At 41.4% G+C, this 23,542-nt stretch overlaps 1 protein-coding gene and 1 long non-coding RNA gene across 2 annotated transcripts; one reads left to right on the top strand and one right to left on the bottom strand.

The window, feature by feature from the left end:
- The first annotated feature begins 712 nt into the window (after positions 1-712).
- LOC119538529 lies at positions 713-10,091 on the top strand. Its single transcript, XR_005217569.1, has 3 exons — positions 713-876; positions 3,726-3,825; positions 6,350-10,091. It is a non-coding gene; the product is annotated as an uncharacterized LOC119538529 (long non-coding RNA).
- Positions 4,702-6,403, bottom strand: LOC119538528 (ras-related protein Rab-6A-like). The gene is made up of 2 exons (XM_037841530.1): positions 6,295-6,403; positions 4,702-5,426 (listed from the first exon to the last, which is right to left on the bottom strand). Exons 1-2 carry the CDS (start codon positions 6,401-6,403, stop codon positions 4,897-4,899), a joined length of 639 nt encoding a protein of 212 aa, XP_037697458.1. The 3' UTR covers positions 4,702-4,896.
- Positions 10,092-23,542: the final 13,451 nt, after the last annotated feature.

Here is a 23,542-nt window from a genome sequence, read left to right as displayed (position 1 = left end):
GCAGTGAGACTGCAGCCCAGCTGACATCAGAATCCACTGTGAAGTCGCTACTAGGATGCAGCAGACATGGAAATTCAAACAGAGCACAGCATGCCATTCTGAGACAATATGATTATTTAAATTGCATTAAGGCAGACTTGGAACGGGCTTTCTGGGGATACTCCCGAGTCCTGGTCCTCTTTGCAGCTTTTGGCGCTGGCTATTTCATGGGCTTCACACGTCACTGACTCCACAGTCTCAGCTGTCACGGCACTGACAGTGACCGCTTGGTCACACTCTGCTGCCTCCAGGATGACCTCCATGCTGCTCCCCTCCACCGTCTTAGACACGGCCGCTTCTCTACTGCCAGGCAAGGCTGCTGGTTTTGCTGTAAGGCTGGCTTTCACATTTGTCAAGAAGGAGCTGATCCTTCTGAGTTGCTTGTTGATAGAGCCCGAACTACCTGTGGAAAGGCTCCTCCCTGATTTGCGAGATATCTTTGTGCTGGGCGTGCGGCTGCTGCTTTTCTGAGAGGAAGTTCGCACCTGATGCCCCCTGGGCTGCCACGGCTTTTTTCCTTTTTATCCACTTCAGTGGATCTGTGACTGGCCAACAACCAGCCCAATGATTTTTGGCCCATCTCGGGTGCCTTAGTCTTGTGACTTTCACTTGTCTTGGGTGGGCGGGAACTCTTCCTCCCTAGGGCTCTGTCCTTATCCCTTTGTCCCCGCCTTTCCCTTCTTGGCTTCTGGGCTTCTGCATTCATCTGGGAGACTCACTGGCTTGCCTCCTGTCCAGCCTTGTGGCCTTCCCTCACCAAGGTGGAGCAGGAAGTCCCGCTGCTGAGTCTTGAGCTGTTTCTAACACGATCATCAGCGCCTCTCCCGCTGGCAAGTGGTAAGAAATACTTTGTGACAGGATGGTTTCCATGGCAACCCTCATTTCCAGTTAAACAACTGGGTACTGATGAAAGGCGTCTCATTTGCTTTGGTTAAGGGGTTTGTGGGGAAGGAAGGGCTGGCTCGTTTCTTCATTCTCTCTCATCTTCCCCTTTCTCACTCCTCAGCTTCCAGTCCCCTTCTCAGCGATGTGGAAGCGGATCAGCCCAGGTCCGAGAGTCCAGGTCAGGCTGGGCCAGGAGACACCCCTGGGGAGTGCAGGGCCCAGGATGGAGGCTCTGGCCTGAGAACTGAGGCTGCCACTCCCCAGCGACTCCCCAGCTTGGTTCTGGGGTTCCTCCAGGCCCTGCCCTACTCCAGCCCTGGGTCCCTGCCCCCCCAGAGGAACAACCTGTTGGGGGAAGAGACAGGCTGCTGGGAGACCCTGTGTCCCAACAGGTGGCTGGGTAATTAAGTGAGCTTTATGCACACAACACCGTTTTGCCCGATGTAATTGCAGTTTCCATATAAATAATTCACGGGAAATTATTAGAGTGAGGACATCGCCCGCCTCCTCATAATTTGCTTAACCGAGATAGGCTCTTTCATCATCCACGTTGATTTGCCTTAAGACCATGCACTCAGCATCCTTCATAGGCCTGCTCCTCTGCAAAGGGGAGAGCAGGATTTAATTAAGTTATGCAAATCGTGCATCCCCTGCCTGGGGAGAGGCAGGTTGTTTGCCCACATGGCTGTGGGGTGTGACAGAGAAGGGGAGGAGGGGTCTTGAAGCACCCACATGGCGGGCAGCTGCATGGGGAGGTGCGAGGACGCTCCCCCCAGAGAAAGGCAGGGCTACTACGGTGAGTTGGGGAGCTGGACCTCAGTGGATGGAGGAGAGCCGAGTCAGGCTTCCGGACTTCTACTACTTACTAGCCGTGCAACTCTGGGTGAGACACTTAACTTTCCGAAACCTCAGCTTCCTTCTCTGTAAAATGAGCACGATGAAAGCAGGAATCTCATAGGGCTGAGGTGCAGAATCAGTGAGAGGATTTGTGTAAAGCGCTCAACAGGGTCCTGGCCAGAGTCTTAATAAGCAGCAGCTATTACTGCTACTATTGTTATGATCGCTGTTTTTCGCCATTATTGTTATTCCTAAGGATATTGGGCTCTTGGCTTGTGGCCTCTACTTCTCTTGATGGTAATATCTGGCAGAGTTCATCCAGGCCTCTGCCCCAGGGAGGGTTAAATCCATGATTTCCTCCATAAATTATCCCATAAGTTTTGGAAAGGATTGTGCAGTTGGAGGAGGAAATCTGGCATTTTGGAGCCAGACAGAGCAAGGCTCAAATCCCAGTTCTACCACTTGCCTTCAGTATGGCCTTGGGCAAGTTGCTTTACCTTCATGAAGCCTTGAGTGCCTTATGTGTATTTGGGGGTGGTGCCCTTGGCTTTCTTGGGGCTTCTGGGGACTAGGGGTAATCTATGCAAAGCAAAGAGCACATCCCAGCTCCATAGTTTATGCTTAACACATGGCCGGGCCACCAGCCCCTCAATGAATCCAAGCAGGGCCTTCTCTAGTATCCTCACTCCCCACCTTTTCTTTTCCGTAGTGGTGGTCTCCCCCGCACCCCAAAGGCACTCTTTCTCTCCTGCTTTCTTCCCCCTGGCTGTTAAAGGATCAAAGGTCCAATAAACTCATCCGCCCTGATGAATAAGTGACTGAGGAGCTTAAAAGCTCTACTCCTCTTGAGGAGATTGTTCTCAAAGGGTTAAAACACTTTTTTTTGTTTGTTTGTTTGTTTTCTTTCTTGTTTTATTTATATATTTTTGGCAGCAAAAGTTGTGTTTATTAAAAAAAAACCTGGACTATGAACACACTTCACTGCTTCAGATGAAGAACCCCAAGCTAAATAAAGACCAATATTAAAAGCAGCATAACTGGTTACTTTCTTAAAAGATACATAAAAAGAATCAAATGCTACAGTATAGGAAGACAATCACCTCCTTGTCATAAATCACAACTTCTTCCAAATAAAGAATATGACCCATCTGCCATATTGAATTGATATTTATTTCAGGACATGCCATGTCAAAATAAAACAAAAAAGTCAACCCTTGCCTTTAACAATAATATTGCATTATAAAAGCACTTTACCACTCCATCCTGTCTTTGAGCATAAGTTACTGGTATGTGGGCTAATGATTATCTGAAAGCATTTCTCTATTCAGATCCATAATCCAAGTGCTCTCTGAATATTACAAGGTGACAATAAATGGGACTTGAAGGAGGAAGAGGAAAGAGTGGGGAATAAAATTCTCCCAGTTAAAGGGTTTTGTTGTAATGAGAAGAGGAAGTATGAAGATGTTGTCTTTTCATCTTTATACTGTGTTAAGTAATGCTTAAAACATAAATTCAGCAGGCTGAGCTATAACTCAGAAATTTTCCTCCTGCAAACAATGTATTTACAAATGTGTTTATTAACTTACACAGCAATCTCACAATAACTAGTAAAGAGGGTGCACTCCTAGTATATTTGTTTGCAATTTTTAAGGGAAATACATATTGCCAGGGTGATCAGGTTCTAAATGGATTCAACAAAACATCGAAATGGTAAAAGTAGTTAAAAAAAAGAAGGCAAAGAAATAAATATCACCGAAGAAAAAAGATAAATTGTAGCTTAAATGTAAAACTAAATCACTGGTTAATTAACCTAACTATACAGATCTAATAAAAAGCAAAACCAGCCTGAAAGATCTAACATTAAAAAAAAAAAAAACACACTAAAAAGTAAGGCAGAAACCTGCATAATATTGTTTTATTTCCATTCACTCCTTTTCCCTCTTCTTATACGTATGCTTTTTCAGATCTGCCTATAGGGGCTTATAAGAAAACTGTTTCCTTCTTCATTCTGACCTCAAACATCCTGAGCCAAGTATTTGCTATTCTGCTGAGGGTTCTGTGTTGGTAAGTTTTAGATATTACATTGTTTCTACTGCTTATAATAGTTTTGATCATAGTGCCAAATTTAAATTCATCCATTGGTTCTTCTTAAAGGAATTCGGCTTGAACAGTTCCTTGCCTGCACAGCATTTAAAGAGAAGGAAAGAAAACACAAGCAAAAGTTATTGTTTAAAAAGGCTTTTCTAACAAATAAGAGTAACTCTAACTAGGAATTTTTTAAATCTTGGGAGAAATAGTTCATTAGAACTTTTTATTTTACCACGAAGAGTTAAATATTAAAAAACTATATTGACTTATTCACTTATCTCTCCCAGAGTCTAATAAAGCACATGTGAAAGGGTCATTCATTTTGGTCAGAAATACATTTTGTTCTTCTACTTGTAAGTACTCAGTATGTTCATTAGGATTCATTTTAAATATGCAAGAGAACCCTTTTCTCATTCAAGCACTGCCCACCATGATAGCTGAGATTTGACCTCAAAGAAGGTCTAAGGACTTTATATCAGTACTCAAGAATAATTTTGGACATCTTGACCCAAGGCCTACAGCAAGTAGTATCCCTAAAATTTAAGGAAAATTCCAGTGGGTTTGGTCTGACTGCTGCCTTGCCATCTCCTGTTTGTTCTGAGGAACGGAGGGTGAGAATAAGTATTGGCTACAGGAGAGGTAAGAAAAACAGGGACAGATCAAGTAGGTAGGCAATTGCTGTTGAAAATATATTGCTCCTTAATCAAGCCACACTTATACTGTTGATATTTCCATCATTTTGAAGCATACTGTCATAACATTAAAAAAGGAAAAAGATGTTAAGAAAATGTATCTAATTTTTAAAGTTATCACTGGAATATTCTGGAATCTTTTGGCTTTTTGTAAAATATAAAAATGAAGACACTGACTTTTTTTGTGCTTGTGAAGCTAACAAATCATCTCCATGAGACAAGCAGCAATGATGAACTGCAATACGTTATTACTGAAGGGAAAAGGTTCAAGCCAATATTCACACTGCAGTCAATGAAAGAGTAAGAGGGCCAAAGTAGTGAGCTTCTGGAGAAGGGTTGAAGATGCCATGAGGGATTAGCAAGAACAGCCTCCTTCACTGACGGGCTGCTCCTGAGGCTTTTCCAGTTTTATGTCAATCATGTCTTCTCTGCTTCTGTCTTGTGTGCTTTCCATTCCAGGCAAAGCTGCTGCAACACGTCGGAAGAGCTGCTTTACATTGTATCCTGCTTTTGCACTAGTTTCAATAAACATAACATTCAGCTCTTTGGCTTTCCTCTCTCCCTCCTCAATTGACACTTGCCTCTTATCAGCAAGATCTGTTTTATTCCCTACTAGCATGATGATAACATCACTTCCTCTTTCTGTTCTGACATCATCAATCCATTTTGTAGTTTGCTGGAATGAGTTAACATTTGTGATATCGTAAACTACTACGGCTGCAGCAGAATCGCAGATGTAACTGGGAATGAGGCTACGGAAACGTTCCTGACCCGCAGTATCCCACAGCTGCAGCCTGATTGTTCGATCCTCCAAATACATTGTTTTTGATAAAAAGTCAATGCCAATTGTTGCCTGATAGGTGTTGTCAAAACTGTCATACATGACTGGTGTTGATGTTGTCACAAACATTGGGACTGGCGGTTTGATGTGCTGAGCCCTCGAGCATGGGACTTGCCCTTATGAAGCTCATTACCACAAAGGAGAGTCTAAAGTTGTATGTAATGGTGCCTAAGAGTCTCCCCCTGAGTACCTCTTTGTTGCTCAGATGTGGCCCTCTCTCTCTCTAACTGAGCCATCTCAACAGGTGAACTCGCTGCCCTCCCCCTACGTGGGACCCGACTCCCAGGGGTGTAAATCTCCCTGGCAACGCAGAGTATGACTCCCGGGGATGAATGTGGACCCGGCATCGTGGGACTGAGAGTTATCTTCTTGACCAAAAGGGGGATGCAAAATGAGACGAAATAGTTTCAGTGGCTGAGAGATTCCAAATGGAGTCGAGAGGTCACTCTGGTGGACATTCTTATGCACTATAGAGATAACACCTCTTAGGCTTTAATGTATTGGAATAGCTAGAAGTAAATACCTGAAACTACCAAACTCCAACCCAGCAGTCTGGACTCCTGAAGACAATTGTATAATAATGTAGATTACAAGGGGTGACAGTGTAATTGTGAAGACCTTGTGGATCACACCCCCTTTATCTAGTGTATGGATGAGTGGAGGAATGGGGATAAAAACTAAAAGACAAATGGGGTGGGATGGGGGGATGATTTGGGTGTTCTTTTTTCACTTTTATTTTTTATTCTTGTTCTGGTTCTTTCTGATGTAAGGAAAATGTTCAGAGATAGATTGTGGTGATGAACGCATAACTATGTTATCATACTGTGGACAGTGGATTGTATACCATGGATGATTGTATGGTGTGTGAATGTATTTCAATAAAACTGAATTTAATTAAAAAAAAAACAAAACTGTCATACATGAATCTGGTGATCAAGGATGTTTTTCCAACGCTTTGCTCCCCTAGGAAGACGAGCTTGAATTTCCTCAGCGGCTTCCCGAAGTCTCCACCTGCGGACATGATGGAGCCGGAGGAGCTGCCGCCGCCTCAGCCCAGAGACCTCCCAGACCGACGCTGCTCCAACCGGCTGAGGGAAAAAGCGAGAGGAAGGGCAGGCGCCGAGCAGGGCCCGGCGGAGGAGCAAGGTTGGAGGGCAGGCCCCCTCCACAGACTGGCAGCCGTCGCCTCCGCCGCCTCCCAGCAGAGTCGCCTAGCACCAAGCGAGGCCTGCGGCTGGGAAGGGAAAGAGGGCGGGTGTCGAAGGAGCCAAGTGTGTGCTCGGGGTTCCCAGGGCGGGCTTTAGTTCCTACCACAGCACCCGGCAGGGCAACTGGGATCAGAGAAGCGGAGAGTGGCAAAGCCGGAGCCCGCAAACGCGCCTGGGAACCTGCTGAGTGCGCGAGCCTGTGGCGCGGCGCGGGGCCAGCCCGGGCGCGAGCCTTAAAACACTTTTTTATTTTTAGCCAAAGGTTCAGTGCCCTAATGGTGGCATTCGGTGAACCTGCAATGCAGCAGAGGGGTGCTTCCAAAAGTCCACTGGAACGTGATGACTTCCTTCCAAGGGAAGCATTGGTTTGGGAATCCACCCCATGGCCATTGCCACTTTCTTACTCCATTTCAAGCCTTTGCCTGAGAGCTGGTTGCTTCATTCATTTCACAAATATTCACTTGTGTACCTACGAGATGCGAGGGTACTACACTAAGCATTGGGTTTACAGTGGTGAGGAAAACAGGAACAGTTCTTTCCTTAATAGAACTTAAAAGCTGGTGGGAGTGACAGTTATTAAACACACAGTAGCATTTCTAAATAAAAAATTACACACTCAAAGAGGGTTATAAAGAGAGAACAGGGTATTACGAGAGGGAAAATCATGGAGACTGAATTTAAATGGTGGGTGTGTCTCTGCAAAGGCGGAAGGAGGAGCTGGCATCCACTAGATGAGTGAGAGGAAAGGCATTATGGCAGAGGGAATTGAACATTCAAACACTCAGAGTCTGGAAACAGATGGAAAGAAGACAAGACTGGCTGGCGTGGCTAAGGGAGACATGAGGTGAGTTGGGTGGCACTGAAGTGGGGACAGGAAGCCATGTGAGCAGGAGGTATAGAGTCTGGGTCCTGACCCAGTTCACAGGAAAGGAGGAGACCCTTCAGCACCCAGGCCTGCTCCCCCACCAGCCCACTCCCCACCTTAGAGGAAGGCCAGTGAGGCTGATAGCATGAGGGATGAGGGAGAATCTGGAACTCAGTGCCAGATAAAGCTGGTTTAGCTCTGGCTCCATTCGTTGTTGCTCAGGAAGTTAACTGCCCTGAGCCTTCATGTCCTCGCCATAATGGGGGTGTGCTGTCTATTTCCTGCTGGACCCTCCAGTTCCCCTTTCCACCCCTCTCAGCCCTGCTCATGCCCCTGGAGGCCGCTTTGCATGAACTGCAACCAGGGGTCCCTTTTCCCTTGGCCTGGCCAATGGGAGGTCTGGTCATGAGACTGGGGGTCAGGAGGAGAGTGAGGGTGAGGACTGATTCCCTGTGTCCCCTCCCCACTGCGTCACCTGCATTGCTCTCTGCCTCCTGATACCCTCCTGCACCCACCAAGTCTGTATTCTGGCGTCTGCCCTCTCCTGTCCCCTGCTATTGCTAGCCTTGTGCTGCTTCGCCGTGCCTTGTTGGTTTCCCCGAACTGCTCCAATCTTTGTAAATAGTCCCCTCAATGAGGGTGTTATCCACCTGCCCTGCCCACTGCACAGGGCCGTTGTAAAGCTTCAAGGAGTTAGGATTTGTGTAAGTGCTTTGCAAACTCTAATGTGAGACATGATGATTGCTGCATTTGTGTTCTCCTTGGGGCTGTGTATTCTGTTTGTTCAATGGGGTAGGAACCAGGGACATGTCACTCAGATGTGTGTTTCCAGGCTCCAGCACTAAGTTGCTAAAGACCTGTGGGGACTGTCCTCCAATAAACAGTGAGGGGCATGCCTGAGCTGTGGTCGCCTGCACTACTTCTCTGGGTATTAGCTCACATGTCAAGCAGGAGGCTGATTGGAGGCCAGCAGGCTGGGGCCAAATTCTAGTGCCTCCTTTTTCTACCCATGTGACCTTTGGCAGCTCATTTAACCTTCCTGAGCCTCAGATTCTCACCTAAAAACAGGGACCATACAATCTAACACACACCACAGGGCTGTCACTAAGATTACCTAGAATGTTGGCAGTAGTGTTTGGCACAGTGTAAACCTTCAGGGAAATATAGTTACCACCACTCTGTCAGTAACCAGCTGTGCAACCTTGGGCAAGTCACTTTACTTTTCTGGGCCTCAGTTATCTTCTCTCTAAAATATATCCAGAGTGACTGTATCAGTGTGTCATTGCTGTGTAACAAATTTCCACAACTTTAGTGGCTTAAAGCACACAACTTTGCTATCTCACCATTTCTATGGGCCATGAGTCCGAGCACAGCTTAACTAGGTCCTCTGCTTGGGGTCTCACGAGGCTCGATCAAAGTGTCGGCCAGGCTACCTCTCCCCTGGAACTCAGGGTCCCCTTCCAAGCTCATCCCGCTTGTTGGCAGAATCCAGTTCCTGGTGGCTGTGAGACGGAGGACCTCAGCTACTGGAGGCTTCCTCTAGGTGGCTCAGAAAATGGCTGTTTGCGCCCTCAAGGCAAGCACAATGGTGTCCCCCTCTTCAAGAAGTGCTCAGTTCCTCTCTGAAGAGCTTTCCAGATTCAGTCAGGCTCACTCAGGATAATATCCATTTTGATTAACTCAAAATGAACTGATTTGGGGCCCTAATTACATCTGAAAATCCCTTTACCTTTGTCATATAAAGTAATGTAGTCCTGGGTGTGATATCCCCATACCTTTGCCACATCATTTTGGTTAGAACAAACTATGGGTTCCACCCACACTCAAGGGCATAATGCTGGGGGTGGGGGTGAGGTGGAGATCATGGGGCCAGTTCAGAATTCTGCCTACAAAGTGAATTCTTCTACTGACCTGCTTGATGTCTGTCTCCCACAGACTGGAAAGTTCCAGGAGGGCAGGAACTGAATGCCGTCTTGCATGCTGCTTCGTTCTCAGAATCTAGAATACTGTAGGTACCCAAGAAATGTTTGCTGACTATTGCATTTTATTTTATCATCTCTCAGGTCCTCTTCATTTAAATTCACAGATACAAGAAACAGGCAGTGGGGGTAGGGGTGGTAGGAAGTACTGGGGAGCAGTAGCCTGCCCTGGGGCTGGCCAAAGTCCAGGTGTCCTTTCAACTTCACTCCTTCTCTCCCTCCTTCATCCCCAGGGCTTGACTGGGAAGTTAGGATCAGGGGAAGGGAAGAGACAAAACAATAACCTTCCCCACTGTTCCTTCATGGATCCCTTTATCTTTTTGTTTCTTCAACTTTATTGAAGTATAATTGACATACAATAAACTTAACATATTTAAAGTGTTCAACTTGATGAGTTTTGACATACGTATATTCCTATGAGACCGTCACCACAATCAAGATGACGAACATATCCATCATCCACCAAAGTTTCTTCATGCCTCTTGGTAATTGTTTCCTCCTGCAGCGCCCCTCCCCCAATCCCCAGGCAACCACTGATCTGCTTTCTGCCACTATAGGTTCATTTGCATTTCCTGGAATTTTATATAAATGGAATTGTACAGTATGCACTCTTTTGTGCCTGCCGTCTTTTACTCAGCATAATTATTTTCACACCTACCCATGGTGTAGTATGTATCAATAGCTCATTCTTTTTCATTGTGGAGTATTTCATTATATGAATATACCAGTTTATCTGTTCACAGTTGATGGACATTTGTAATTTTTCCAAACTTGGCTGATACAAAGAATGCTGCCATGAATATTTCTGTAGAAATCTTAGTATGGATGTATTCCTTCATTCTTCTTACCTAAAGGGGGAATGACTGGATTACAAAGCAGGTGGATGTTTAAATTTTTAAAAACTACCAAACTGTTTTCCAAATTAGTAGTAGCAGCTTACATTCCCATCAGCAGTGTATGAGAGTTCAGTTTCTATCCCTCCTTGACAGCATTTGATATGGTCAGTCTTCCTGACGCTAGCCATGCTAATAGGGGTGCATTGATGTCTCCTTGTGGTTTTAATTTGTTTTCCCCTAATGAATGATATGTTGGGCTTTTTTACATATGCTTCTTTGCTATCCATACATCTTTTTTTGGTGAGGTGCCTGTTCAAATCTTTTGCCCATTTAAAAATTGGGTTATTTTCTCATAGCTGAATTTTGAAAGTTCCTTGTATATTACGGATTCGATTCTTCATCTAATATACAACTTGCAAGAGTTTTCTCCCAGTATGTGGCTTAACTTTTACAGTGTTTTTGAAGAGCAGAAGTTTTTAATTTTGATGAAGATCAATTTCTCAATTTGTTCTTTTATGGGGCTATACTTAAGAAATCATTGCCAAGCCCAAGGTCATAAAGATTTTCTCCTAGAAGTTTTACATTTTGCATTTAGGTATATGAGCCATTTTGAGTTACTTTTTGTATATGGCTCAAGGAATGGATCAATGTTAACATTTCTGCATATGGATCCAATTGTTCTAGTACCATTTGTTGAAAAGACTGACCTTTCTCCACTGAATTGTCTTTGCAAATTTGTCAAAAAATCAATTGTCTACATATGTAGACTCTCCATTCTGTTACATTGATCTACTCTCTATAATTTTTATGTTAGATAACTCTAATTTTGTAACAAATCTTGACATCAGATATTGCTAGTGCCCCAACTTTGCTCTTCTTTTTCAAAGTCATTTTGGCTATTCCAGGTCCTTTGCATCTCCATACAAATTTTAGCATAAGTTTGTCAGTTTCTCCAAAAACCATGTTAAGATTTCAATTGGGATTGCATAAAATCTATAGATAGATTTGGGAAGAATTGGCATTTTAACAATATTGAATCTGCCAACCCAAGAACGTAGTACATATCTCCATTCATTAGATATTTAAAAATTTCCTTCAGGGTTGTTTTCTAGTTTCTGTTGTACCAGACTTTCACAACTTTTGCAGATTTATCCCAAGTATTTCTAGTTTTTTGATGCTATTGTAAATGATACTGTTTTTCCTTAATTTCTATTTTTATTATTCATTGCTAGCCTGCAAAAACAATTGATTTTCATATATTGATCTTGTGTCCTTCAACCTTGATAAATTCGCTTTTAAGTTCTGGTAACTTTTTATAGATGGATTTTCTATATAGATAATCAGATTGTCAGTGAATGAAGACAGTTTTACTTCTTTCTTTTCAATCTTAATGCCTTTATTTCTTTTTCTTTCCTTATTGCACTGGCTAGAGCTGCCATATACTGCTGAACAGAAGTGAATATTTTTGATTGTTCTGATCTTGGGGATGGGGGAAGTATACATCTTTTTTTATAGATGTCCTTTATCAGGTTGAGGAAGTTCCCTTCTACTTCGCTGTGAATTTTTATCTAGAATGGTTGTTGGATTTTGACAAATGTTTTATCTCTATCTCCTGAAATGATCATATGACTTTTGTAATTTGTTCCTGTGGTGAATTACAATGATTAAGTTTTTAATGTTAAATCAACCTCGTATACCTAGGTTATACCCCACATAATCATGATTATTACCTTTTAAAATAGATTGTTGGATTTAACTTGCTAAGATTTTGTTTAAACTTTTTTCATCTCTGTTTGTAAGGGATAATGATTTGTAGCTTTCTTTTCTTGTAAAGTCATTATCTAATTTTGATATTTGGGTGGCACTGGACTGAAAGAATGAGTTGGGAAGTATTTTCTCCTTTTCAACTTTCTAGGAGAGTTTGTGTAGCATTGGTTTGCTTTTTTGTTTTAAATATTTGTTAGAATTCACCAATGTACCTATCTGGGCCTGGAGCTTTCTTTGTCAGAAGGTTTAAACTTCAGGTGTAATTTCTTAAATAGGTACAAATTTAAGTCACCTATTTCTTCATGAGTGAGTGTTGGTAGTTTGTGTCTTTTAGCACTTACATTTTTATCCAAGTTGTTCAATTTATTAGCATATTTATGTATATTTATATTTATAATATGTCCTTTTTGTTGTGTTAATATCTGTGGAATCTGTCCTGTTGCCAGGTCTCTCATTTTTTTGTTTTATATTGATAATTTGTGAATTCTCTCTTTTTTTTTTTACAGATCAGTCTGGCTAAGAATATCAATTTTATTTATATTCTCAAAGAACCAACATTTGCTTTCATTGGTTTTCTCTGTTGTTTTTCTGCTTTCTATTTCATTGATTTCTGTTCTGATCTTTATTAACTGTTTTCTTTTACTGCATCCTTTGGGTTTAATTTAATTTTCTTTCTCAAGTTTCTTAAGATGGAAGCTGAGGTCTTTGATTTGATACCTTCCTTCTCTTCTAATATAGATGTTTAGTGCTAGAAATACTTCCCTAAGTGCTGCTTTCATGCCTTTTCATAATTTTTTTGGTAGTGTTTTCATTTTTATTTAATTCAATATATTTTCTAATTTCATTTTTGAGTGCTGTGACACACAGATTATTTTGAATTGTGTTATTTAGTTTCCAAATACATGGGGATTTTCCACTGTTATTTCTGTTATTGATATCTAATTTAATCCAATCATGATCAGAAAGCCTGTTTTATATGACTTGAGCTCGTTTACAGTTATTGAAACATTTTATGGTACAGAACATGGTCTAGCTTGTGAAATTTTCTTTGTACACTTGAAAAGACTTTGCATTCTGCTGTTGTGGGTGGAGTGTTCTATAGAGGTCAGTTAGGTTAATTTGGCTGGTATATCGTGCTATTTAAATTTTCTATATCTTTAATGATTTTCTATCTACTTGTTTTATTAATTATTGAGAAAGGGATGTTTTAACCTCTGACTATAATTGTGGATTTGCTATGAATTGTTGCTTCATGTGTTTTTAAAGCTCTGTTATTGGGTACATAAATGATTATTTTTGTTATGTTCTATTGATATACCAACCCATTTACTATTATGAAATGGCCTTTTGAAAAATATCCCTGGTAATATTCTTTGCACTGAAATCTGCTTTATCTGATACTAATATAGCCATTTCAGGTTTCTTTATTTTTATAGCTTTATTGAGATATATCACACACCATAAAATTTGTCTGCTTAAAGTATACAATTCAATAGATTTTGGTATATTTATAGAGTTGTGCAACCATTACTGTAATCTAATTTTAGACATTTTTATCACCTTAAGAGAAACCCCTACTGATTAGCAGTGACCACATTCCCTTCTCCTTCCACCTCCTGCCCTTGGCAACCTCTTTCAGTTTCTATAGATTGGCTGATTCTGGACATTTCATATAAATGGAATCATACACTATGTGGCCTTTAAATTGGGGTTTTAAAATATATTTTCTTAATATTTTTATTTCAAGATAATTGTAGATTTACATGCAGTTGTATGAAGTAGTACAGAGAGATCTCATGCACTCTTTAATCAGTTTCCCTCAATGATAACATCTTTCAAAATTATAGTATACTATCACAACCAGGATATGGACATTGACATTGTCAAGTCACAGAACATTTCCATCACCTCCAGGATCCCTCGTGTTGCCTTTTAATAGCCATACTTACTTCCCTCCAGCTCCCAAACACAAATTTGATCTCCATTTCCAAATTTTGTCATTTCAAGAATATTATATAAATGGAATCTTACAGAATATAATCTTTTGGATTGACTTTTTTTCACTCACCACAGTTCTCTGGAGACTCATGCAGGCTATTGAGTGTCAGAATAGTCTGTTTCTCTTTATTGCTGAGTAGTATTCAATGGTATGGACGTACTATAGTTTGTTTAGCTAGTCATCCAATGAAGGACACGACATCTATGTTGTGTCTAGTTTTTGGCTTTTATGAATAAGGCTGCTTTAAACATTCATGTCCAGGTTTTTGTGTGAATGTAAGTCTTTGTATTTCTGGGATAAATAACCGGGAGTTCAGTTGCTGGGTCACAGAGTAGCTACAAGTATATATTTTATAAGTATATATGTCATACATATTTTATGACTCTACCAATTGTATTTTATGACTCTACCAAACAGTTTGCTAGAATGGTTGTGCTATTTTATATTCCCACCAGCAATATATGGGTGATCTTCACCAAAATTTGGTGTTGTCACTATTTTTTATTTTAGCTATTTTGATGGGTATATAGTGTATGGTGATATGTCATTGTAGTTTTAGTTTGCATTCACCTAATGACTAATAATATTGAACATTTTTTCATGTGCTTATTTTCCATCTATATATCCTCATCAGTGAAATGTCTCTATACTTCATTTGCCTATTTTCTAATTGTATTGTTTGTTTTTTTTATTAAGTTTTGAGAGTTCTTCATATGGTCTAGATATTAGTTCTTTGTTGATTCTGTGGTTTGCAAATATTTCCCCTCACTCTGTGGCTAGTCTATTCAACCTCTTCTCATAGTCTATCACAGAGTAAAAGATTTTGATTTTGATGAAGTCCAATTTATCAATTTTTCTTTTTTGAATCTTAATTTGATGTTAAGTCTAAACTCTTTGCTTACCCTTAGAAACTGAAGGTTTTCTCTTACAATTTTTTTTGAAAAGTTTTGTAGTGTAACATTTAAGTTCATTATCCAATTTGAGTTAATTTTGGTATAAGGTATGAGAATTAAGTCATCATCATCATCATCATAATTATTTTGTCAATGGATACCCAATTGTGCCAGAATCATTTGTTGAAAAAGCTATTTTCCTTCTTGGATTGCTTTTGCAACTTTGTCATAAATCAGTCAGGGATATATGTGTGGGTCTGTTCTGGATTCTCTATTCTGTTCCATATGTCTATTGCCAATACCACACAGTCTTGATTAATGTAGCTATATAATATGTTTTGAAATTGAGTCAATGGATTCCTTCCAGTTTATTCTTTTTCCAAATGTTTTTAGCTATTGTAGTTCCTTTATCTTTCCATATAAATTTTGGAATATTCTTGTCTATATCTACAAAAAATCCAACTGGGATTTTATAGGAATTCCATTAAACCTGTATGTCAGTCTGGGGAGCCTCATTTATTTAGATCATATTTGATTACTTTCATCATCACTGTGTAGTTTTCAGCATACAAGTCCTGTACAGGTTTCTTTTTTTAATGATACTGTATTTTAAATTACAGTTCCATGTGTTCTTTGTCAGAATATAGAAATATAATTGATTTGTATATTCTTATCTTGTATACCCTATTAGTTCTAGAATTTCTTGTCTGTTCCTTGAGATTTTCTATGAAGCCAGTCATATCATCTGCAAATAGGGACAGTTTTGATTCTTACTTTCTGATCCATATGCTTTTTATTTCCATTTCTTGCCTTATTGCTCTTGCTAGAAGTGGTGGTTTGAAGTTGTATCTACTCAGATAAACATGTTCTTAAACCCAATCCAGTGCGAACCCATTGTAAGTAGGACTTTTTGAGGAGTTTACTTCAGTTAAGGTGTGACCCACCTCAATCAGGATGAGTCTTAATCCTATTACTGGAGTCTGTTACAAGTGGAATGCAATTAAGACAGAGAAAGCCACAGGAAGCAAGAAGCTGGACAGCAACAGAAACTGGAAGAGAAGGGAGAGACCAGGAGATGCTGCCATGTGCTTTGCCATGTGACACGCTAGGGACCAAAGATCTCCATCAACCAACCCCAGAACACAGTCTTCGAGAAGAAAATATCACCTTGATGACGCCTTGATTTGGACTTTTTTCTCAGCCTCAAACTGTGAGCAAATAAATTCCCATTGTTTAACCTGACCCACGTCGTGCTATTTGCTTGAGCAGCCAAGGAAACCAAAACACTAGAGCTTCCAGCACCAAGCTAAATAAGAGTGAGAGGGTGGATATCCTGCCTTGTACCCAATCTTAGGGGGAAAACATTCAGTCTTCACTGTTTAGAATAATGTAAGCTGATTAGCTGTAGTTCTTATTTTTATTTTTTTTATTTTTTGTAATTGCTGTTTATCAAGCTGAGGAATTCCCCTCTGTTTCTATTTTTTCTGGGAGTTTTTATCATGAATAGGGTTGAATTTTGTCAAATGCTTTATTTGCATTGACTGATATGTTTGTACAATTTTTCTTCTTTAGCCTGTTAATGTGGTGGGTTACATTGATTGGTTTTTGAATATTGAACCAGCCTTGCCTCCATGGAATAAACCCCTCTTGGTCATGTCATGTAATTCTTTTTACTAATATTTTAAAAGAATTTTTTCATCTATATTTATGAAGAAATTGGTCTATAGTTTTTTCTTTTTCTTTTTTTCTGTCTTTGTCTGGTTTTGGTATCAGGGTAATACATCATAAAATGAATTGGGAAGTATTCTCGCCTCTTCTAATTTTCTGGAAGAGAATTTGTAGAATTGGTGTTGATTTTTCTTTAAGTATTTGGTAGAATTCTCCACTGAAACAGTCTGGAATTCTAGATGTCTGTTTTGGAAATTTTTTTAAATTAAAAACTGTATTTTCTTAATAGTTATATGGCTTTTCATATTATCCATTTCATATTGGGTGGGATGTGGTAGTTGGTGTATTTTGAGGAATTGGTCCATTCTGTGTAAGTTGTCAGATTTATGTGTTTAGAGCTGTTTGTAATATTCCCTTATTATCCTTTTGTTAAGTTCTTCTATATTCTTTCTGGAGGATCTTTAATTATATCCCCTGTTTTATTACTGATTTTGGTAATTTGTGTGTGTGTGTGTTTCTTTTTCAGTCTTGTGAGAATTTTGCCAATTATAATTGATCTTTTCAAAGAACCAGCTCTTTGTTTCATTCTTTTGTTTTCAATTTCATTGATTTCCTTTCTTATCTTTGTTATTTCCTTCCTTCTGTTTAATTTGGGTTTCATTTGTTCTTCTTTTTCTAGATTCTTGAGGTGGCAGCTTAGATTATTGATTTAAGACTTTTCCTTTTGTCAAATGTATGCATTTTGGGCTATCAGCACTGCTTTAACTGTGTTCCATAAAATTACTATATGTTGTATTTTTATTTTCATTCAGTTTACTGCACTTTAAAGATTTTCTCTTGAGACTTCCTCTTTGATCCATGGATTATTAGAAATGTGATGCTAGTTTCCAAATGTTTGGAGATGTTCCTGTTTTCTTTCTGTTAACCACTGTCTTCTCTTTTTCTGGGCCTTTGATGACATGAGTGTTAGGACTTTTGTTATAGCCCTACAGGCCTCTGAGGCTCTGCTAATTATTTTTTCAAACTATATTCTCTCTATATTTTCCTTGTTGTTTGGATTGGGTTATTTCTATTGTTTTCTCTTTCAGTTCACTGCTTTTCCCTCACTTCTATTCTGCTGTTGCACCTATCCACCAAGCTTTTTATTTCAATTATTGTGTTTTTCAGTTATAAAGTTATTTCCATTTGGTTTTCCTTTATGTCTTCTATCTCATTTTGCTGAGACTTTCTATTTCTTTGGTGAGACTCTCCATATTTTCATTTGTTTCACACAGCTCTTAAGTGCTCCCTGAAGCATTTTTTAAAAAAATTGTGGTTGCTTTAAAATCTTTGTCAGAGAGCTCTAACATCTCTGCCATTTCAGTGCTGGCATCTATTGATTGTAGTTTTAAATTAAGATTGAGATCTTCTTGGTTTTTGGTATAGTGAGTGGTTTTTGATTGAATTCTGGCTATTTTCATAATATATTTTGAGATTCCTGTTCTTATTTAAACTTCCTGTTTTAGCTGCCTTTCTCTGACACTACTCCATCTGGGAAGGGAGGCATGCCTCATTCCTGACAGGTGAGGTAGAAGCACTGGTTCCTCACTCAGCCTCCACTGACACCCCAGCAGGGAGGCTCCTTGCTACTTCAAGGCAAGGGTGAGAGTTCTGGCTCCACATGTGAGCTCCATTGACACTGTGGGAAGAGTGACCTTGTTGCAGCTGGGCAAGAGTGAAAGTCCTGACTTTCCACCAGGCCTCCTTTGACTATACTCTATTGTGGGGGTGGGGTAGGTGCTTCATTACTGCAAAGTGGGGGTGGAAGTTCAGTTTCTGCATGTGATCTCCACTGACAGCACCCTGGCTGATGGCAATGAAATTCCAGCTCCTTTCTTGGCCTTCTCTGACACCACACCAGCAGAGATGTTGGGGAGCCTCATTATAACCTTATTATAGCTACATAAGGGTAGAATCTTGGCTCTTCACTCAGTCTTTATTGGCATAGGTGGGGCTATGGCCAGTTTTTTTCTGTGGTATTTGGCTGGATTAGAATGCCTCTTTCTTCTTATTTGACTGGAGAAAGGAGACTTTTGTTGGGATTTTTTCCCATCTGCGCCCTTTGACTTTCTGGGTTGTTGGCTTCTTCATATATTCTTCTGGGATATATGAGTCAAAAAGAAAACCCAGGGAACTTACCACTGAATTGTTTATGGAGTCTTGAGGTCTCTAGCTAGTCTAGACTTCTCTCCTCCTTTCAGAATCTACTTACATTTGTTTTATAATATAATGTCCATGGTTTTTAGCTGTACTTTACAAAAAGAATAGGAAAATGTACATCTACCCCATCTTTCCAGAAATGAAAGTCTGCCTTTAGCTTTCTTTTGCTTATTGGTATTATGTCAAATATTTTTCTGTTCTTTCACTTTTTTTTCAGTTTTTCTCAGGGAAACATTTATTGCATATTATTAGAATTATATTTTACAATAAAGTTTAAATGTATATACTTCTCACAAACATAAAATGGAAATCAAGGTAGCTATCAAATCTACATGCTGATCCAAATTCTGGTTTTCAGAATTCAGTAGTGAATCATGATTTCAGACCAGGGCTTCCAGTTCATAATTGCTAATAGTTGAGGATCTTATCAGTGATTGGAACAAAATATTCTTTCTAGGTGACAATCTTTTCCACATAAAACCCATTTGGGGACTTGGACATTTCAATTGTTGAAATATCTTTCTGCTCTGCCTCGTCACCTGAGGGCTTGCTCTTTTCCAGCCACAGAAAACCAAGGAGGCCAGTGGGGTGCAGGCACTGATCACATAGAGCATGGACACCACCAGCCCCAGGCAGTGCCCGGTGGGCTCTAGCCTTTACTTTTCATCTGCTCGTGTCTTTATATTTGATGTGGTTTCCTTGTTGGAAATATAGAGTCAAGTCATATTTTTTTTTATCCAGTCTGATAATTGGATTATTTAACATCAATTTAAAATTTTCCTTTATTAACTAGGTGGACCCAATGTAATCTCAAGGGTCCTTATAAGACAGAGGCAGAGGGTCAGAGTTAGAGAAGGTGACATGACAATGGAAGCAGGGGTAATAGAGAGAGAAATTTGAAGATGCTATGCTGCTGGCTTGAAGGTGGAGGATTGGGCCATGAGCCGAGGAATACAGGAAACCTCTAGAAGCTGAAAAAAGCAAGAAAATAGATGCTCACCTAGAGCTTCCAGAGAAACACAGCCCTGCTGACACTGTGATGTTAGCCCAATGAAACTGATTTTGGACTTTTGACTTCCAGAACTGATAATGGTAAATTCCAAATAATAAATTTGTATTGTCTTAAGCCACTAAGTTTGTGCTAATTTGCTAAAGCAGCAGAAGGAAACTAATACAGAGCCAGAAAATAAACAAAAAACAATAATTAGTGAATTACAGGTAGTAGTTATTGCTACGGATGGAAATAAGCAGGATTTAAATGGTACAGTGATAGAGAATAACAAGAGTATGTGGCGGTGTCGGGGGACCTGGTTTGGTTTGGGTGGTCAGGAGAGGTCTTTCTGAAGAGGTGACATTTAACCTCTGTTCTGAAGGATGAAAGGAGCTAGCCAAGTATTCTAGTTTGCTAATGCTCCCAGAATGTAAAACACCAGAGATGGATTGGCTTTTATAAAAGGGGGTTTATTTGGTTACACAGTTACAGTCTTAAGGCCATAAAGAGTCCAAGATAACACATCAGCAATCGGGTACCTTCACAGGAAGATGGCCAGTGGTGTCCGGAAAACCTCTGTTAGCTGGGAAGGCATGTGGCTGGTGTCCACTCCAAAGTTCTGGTTTCAAAATGGCTTTCTCCCAGGACGTTCCTCTCTAGGCAGCAGTTCCTCAAAAATGTCAGTCTTAGTTGCACTTAGGGTATTTGTCCTCTCTTAGCTTCTCTGGAGCAAGAGCCTGCTATCAACGGCCATCTCCAAACTGTCCCTCATCCGCAGCTCCTCTCTCAGCTCCTGGGCATTCTTCAGAGTGTCCCTCTTGGTTGTAGCTCCTCTTCAAAACGTCACTCACAACTGCACTGAGTCCCTCTGTCTGTCAGCTCATTTATATAGCTCCAGTGACTCAACTTAGACCCACCCCAAATGGGTGGAGCAACATCTCCATGGAAATTATCCAATCAGAGTCATCACCCACAGCTGGGTGGGGCATATTCCAAAGAAACACTCAAAGAATTACAATCTAATCAACACTGATAATGTCTGCCCACACAAGATTACATCAAAGATGATGGCTTTTGGGGAGCACAATATATTCAAACTGGCACACCACGTAAGATTCCTTCTCTTTTTCTTTCTGGCACAGCATAAGCCCCTTACCCCACTCCTGCCAAGAACACTGAAATAAGATGATGATTTACTTCTAACCTAGAGTTTAATAGAAAAAGAATGAGTTTAATTTCAGGAGGAAGTATTCAGGTTAGATAGTGGGAAGGACTTTCTGGCTGGAAGCTGGTTGAGAAGTGGCCTTGTTGATTCTAGAATATCAGCATCTCTCAACTGTGAAACTGGAAAATAGCTCAGAGGACAGTCAGCATAGCTCTGCAGCTCACAGAGGGAAAATGGGAAGCCTGGTAGGGGAAGTAAACTTCCCGCGTTTTTTCAGCTAATTATCGGCTGACAGGGCCCTGGAACCTAGGTGTTTTGATCCCCAATTCTGTGCTGTCCTCCTCCCAGCAGTACCAGCACTAATTCCAGATTGTTGGGTTGGGCTCCTGGAACAAATCACCTGACCAAGGCCCCCAGTCAGCTTTGGGCAGAGTCAGTTTCCTGGAAGAGGCAGGCCTGCAGGCCTGAGCTCAGCCAGACATCAGCAGACCCCAGAGAAAGAGCTCAGGGCTTGTAGTGAGGCCATGTGACAGGTGAGATGTTTGGTGGGAGACTGAGTGCTACTACCACTATCCTGTTGAAGGACTGGACAGCTCTGACTGTCTCCAGGCCAGAGAGGCTGACAAAGCCAGCAAGGATCCAGCAAAGACGGCTCGTCACTGCCTTCCCACAGCCACCTCCTGTCCTGCTGATAGGGGTCAGTCAGAGAGCAGGAATGACCACTGGGTCATGACTTTCAGTGCCTTCCCCGCCACTACTGATGCCAGCATGAATCGAGTGCCCTGGAAGCTGTCCCGGGAATGCAAACTCAATTCCATGAAGTTGGCAGATGTTTACTGAAGCTTACTCTGCACCCAACAGTGTGCTGGGTCTAGTGGAAGATAAAGGGAATGGGTGCAAAGGGAACCAAAAGAGGACTGAATGTGGCACCAGCCCTGACAGGGCTTATGCATCTTCCTCTAGACCCCAGGGCCACGCTGGGTCTCAATGAATGCCAACTAGGTGAATTCACTAATCAAGATTCAATTGACCTTATGCCTCTAAGATGGTGCCGGGTGCTTTCACAACTATGACCTCACTAAAATCTGTGAAATTCCCTGCCAGATCTGCCCTCATTGTCCCCATCCTATGAAGAGCACAACTGCAGTCCAGAGGAGTCCAGTAACTTGCTCGAGGTGGTGGGATGTGGGTCCTGCCCACTGTAAACATTGCTGCCCCTGCAGAAGAAAGTTGAAGGAGTGAAGGAATGAATGGGAAGCAAGTAACTGTGCAGGCTGTCTCCAGTGTCCAGACGCGAGGTGGGGATTCTGAGGAAGGGAAGGTGTCTGTGGACAGGGGTTGTCAGAAAAAGCTTTTCAGGGAAGAGAGAGGGCTGGGCCCCGCTTATGCCAAGCTGACAACCTACTTAGCAAGAGAAGACATATATGAAAAATGATGGAATAATTTAAACCAATATATATGTCAGGAAATGAGAATAGAGCCACACAAATATTCTAGTGGAGGAACAAAGATTTAACTTCAGGGCATGGTGATGCCAGGGTTAAAAGGAAGCTAGGGGGTGGTGGTGGTTAGTGACATGCTTCCGTGGGGGCGGAGGGGGAGGAGCACGTTCTGGGAGGGAATGTTTTTTGGAAAGCCGGGCCCTGGCATGTGGTGGGTATATCTGGGTACCATGCTGGGCATGTCTGAAGGGAGGATTTGGAGGAGGGGATGACATGTGAAGGGGCACCATTAGGCAAGGAGCCTTGAGCCTGCAGGGGTCTGAGAGGAGAGTGAATTGGTTTTAACAGCCCAGGGGAGCTGGTCCCTTCCATGAAGCCCAGTGCCAGCCCCAGGCCCAGGCCCAGCCCTGGTAGAGTTGCATGGGGCCTGTATGGAGAAGATACCCCTCTGCTGAGGATCATTTTCCTGATGCACTGTATTTTTTTTCAAGCATCTCTTATGGCTCCCAGCTGCCCAAGACCATAGTCATAATTTCTTGACTTGGCATTTGCAGCTCTCCAGGCTTGGGTCCCATTACAGCCTTGAAGCCTTGCCTTCTGCAATTACCCACCCCACATCCCCCACTACAGGTGCTTCCAGTCTCTGCATGCCCCCCAGAATATGAGGAAGCCTTCTTATTATAGAACTACTGCTTGCCTACTGTTTACCCCATACCCTATCCCATGGCCCTTCTCCTTTCTGTCTTTCCAAATCCTACTCATCCTTTGAGAACTTGCTCATAGCCCACCCCAGGCAGTCAAACCTGGCCTCTCTGGCAGTCGCTGCCTCCCTTGAATTTTGGTAGAATTTGCTGCCCATGCCACTCCTTTCACCCTGAGCTCCTTGTCCTGGGGTTGTTCATTGTGCTGCTGTGGAGACTGATTCTGTAAGAATTGGTTTTAAAGCCCCTATGACTTTCAATATGTTACTAAACCTTTTTGTGCTGTGATTTCCCTTCTTTTCTTAAATAAATGCAGAAGGTTTATGTTATACTTTTATTGTGAGGATTAAAACAACCTAGTGTATGGGAAATGGCTAAGAAATAGTTGGTGTCCAATAAATGTTTATAGACTGAATGCAGGGTTTGCCTCCCCAGACTAAGGTTTTA

The sequence above is a fragment of the Choloepus didactylus genome, chromosome 6 (genome assembly GCF_015220235.1).
Source record: "Choloepus didactylus isolate mChoDid1 chromosome 6, mChoDid1.pri, whole genome shotgun sequence".
Classification (NCBI taxonomy): domain Eukaryota; kingdom Metazoa; phylum Chordata; class Mammalia; order Pilosa; family Megalonychidae; genus Choloepus; species Choloepus didactylus.
The sequence above is the reverse complement of the archived record's forward strand: the minus strand, read 5'-3'. Positions and strand labels throughout refer to the sequence as shown.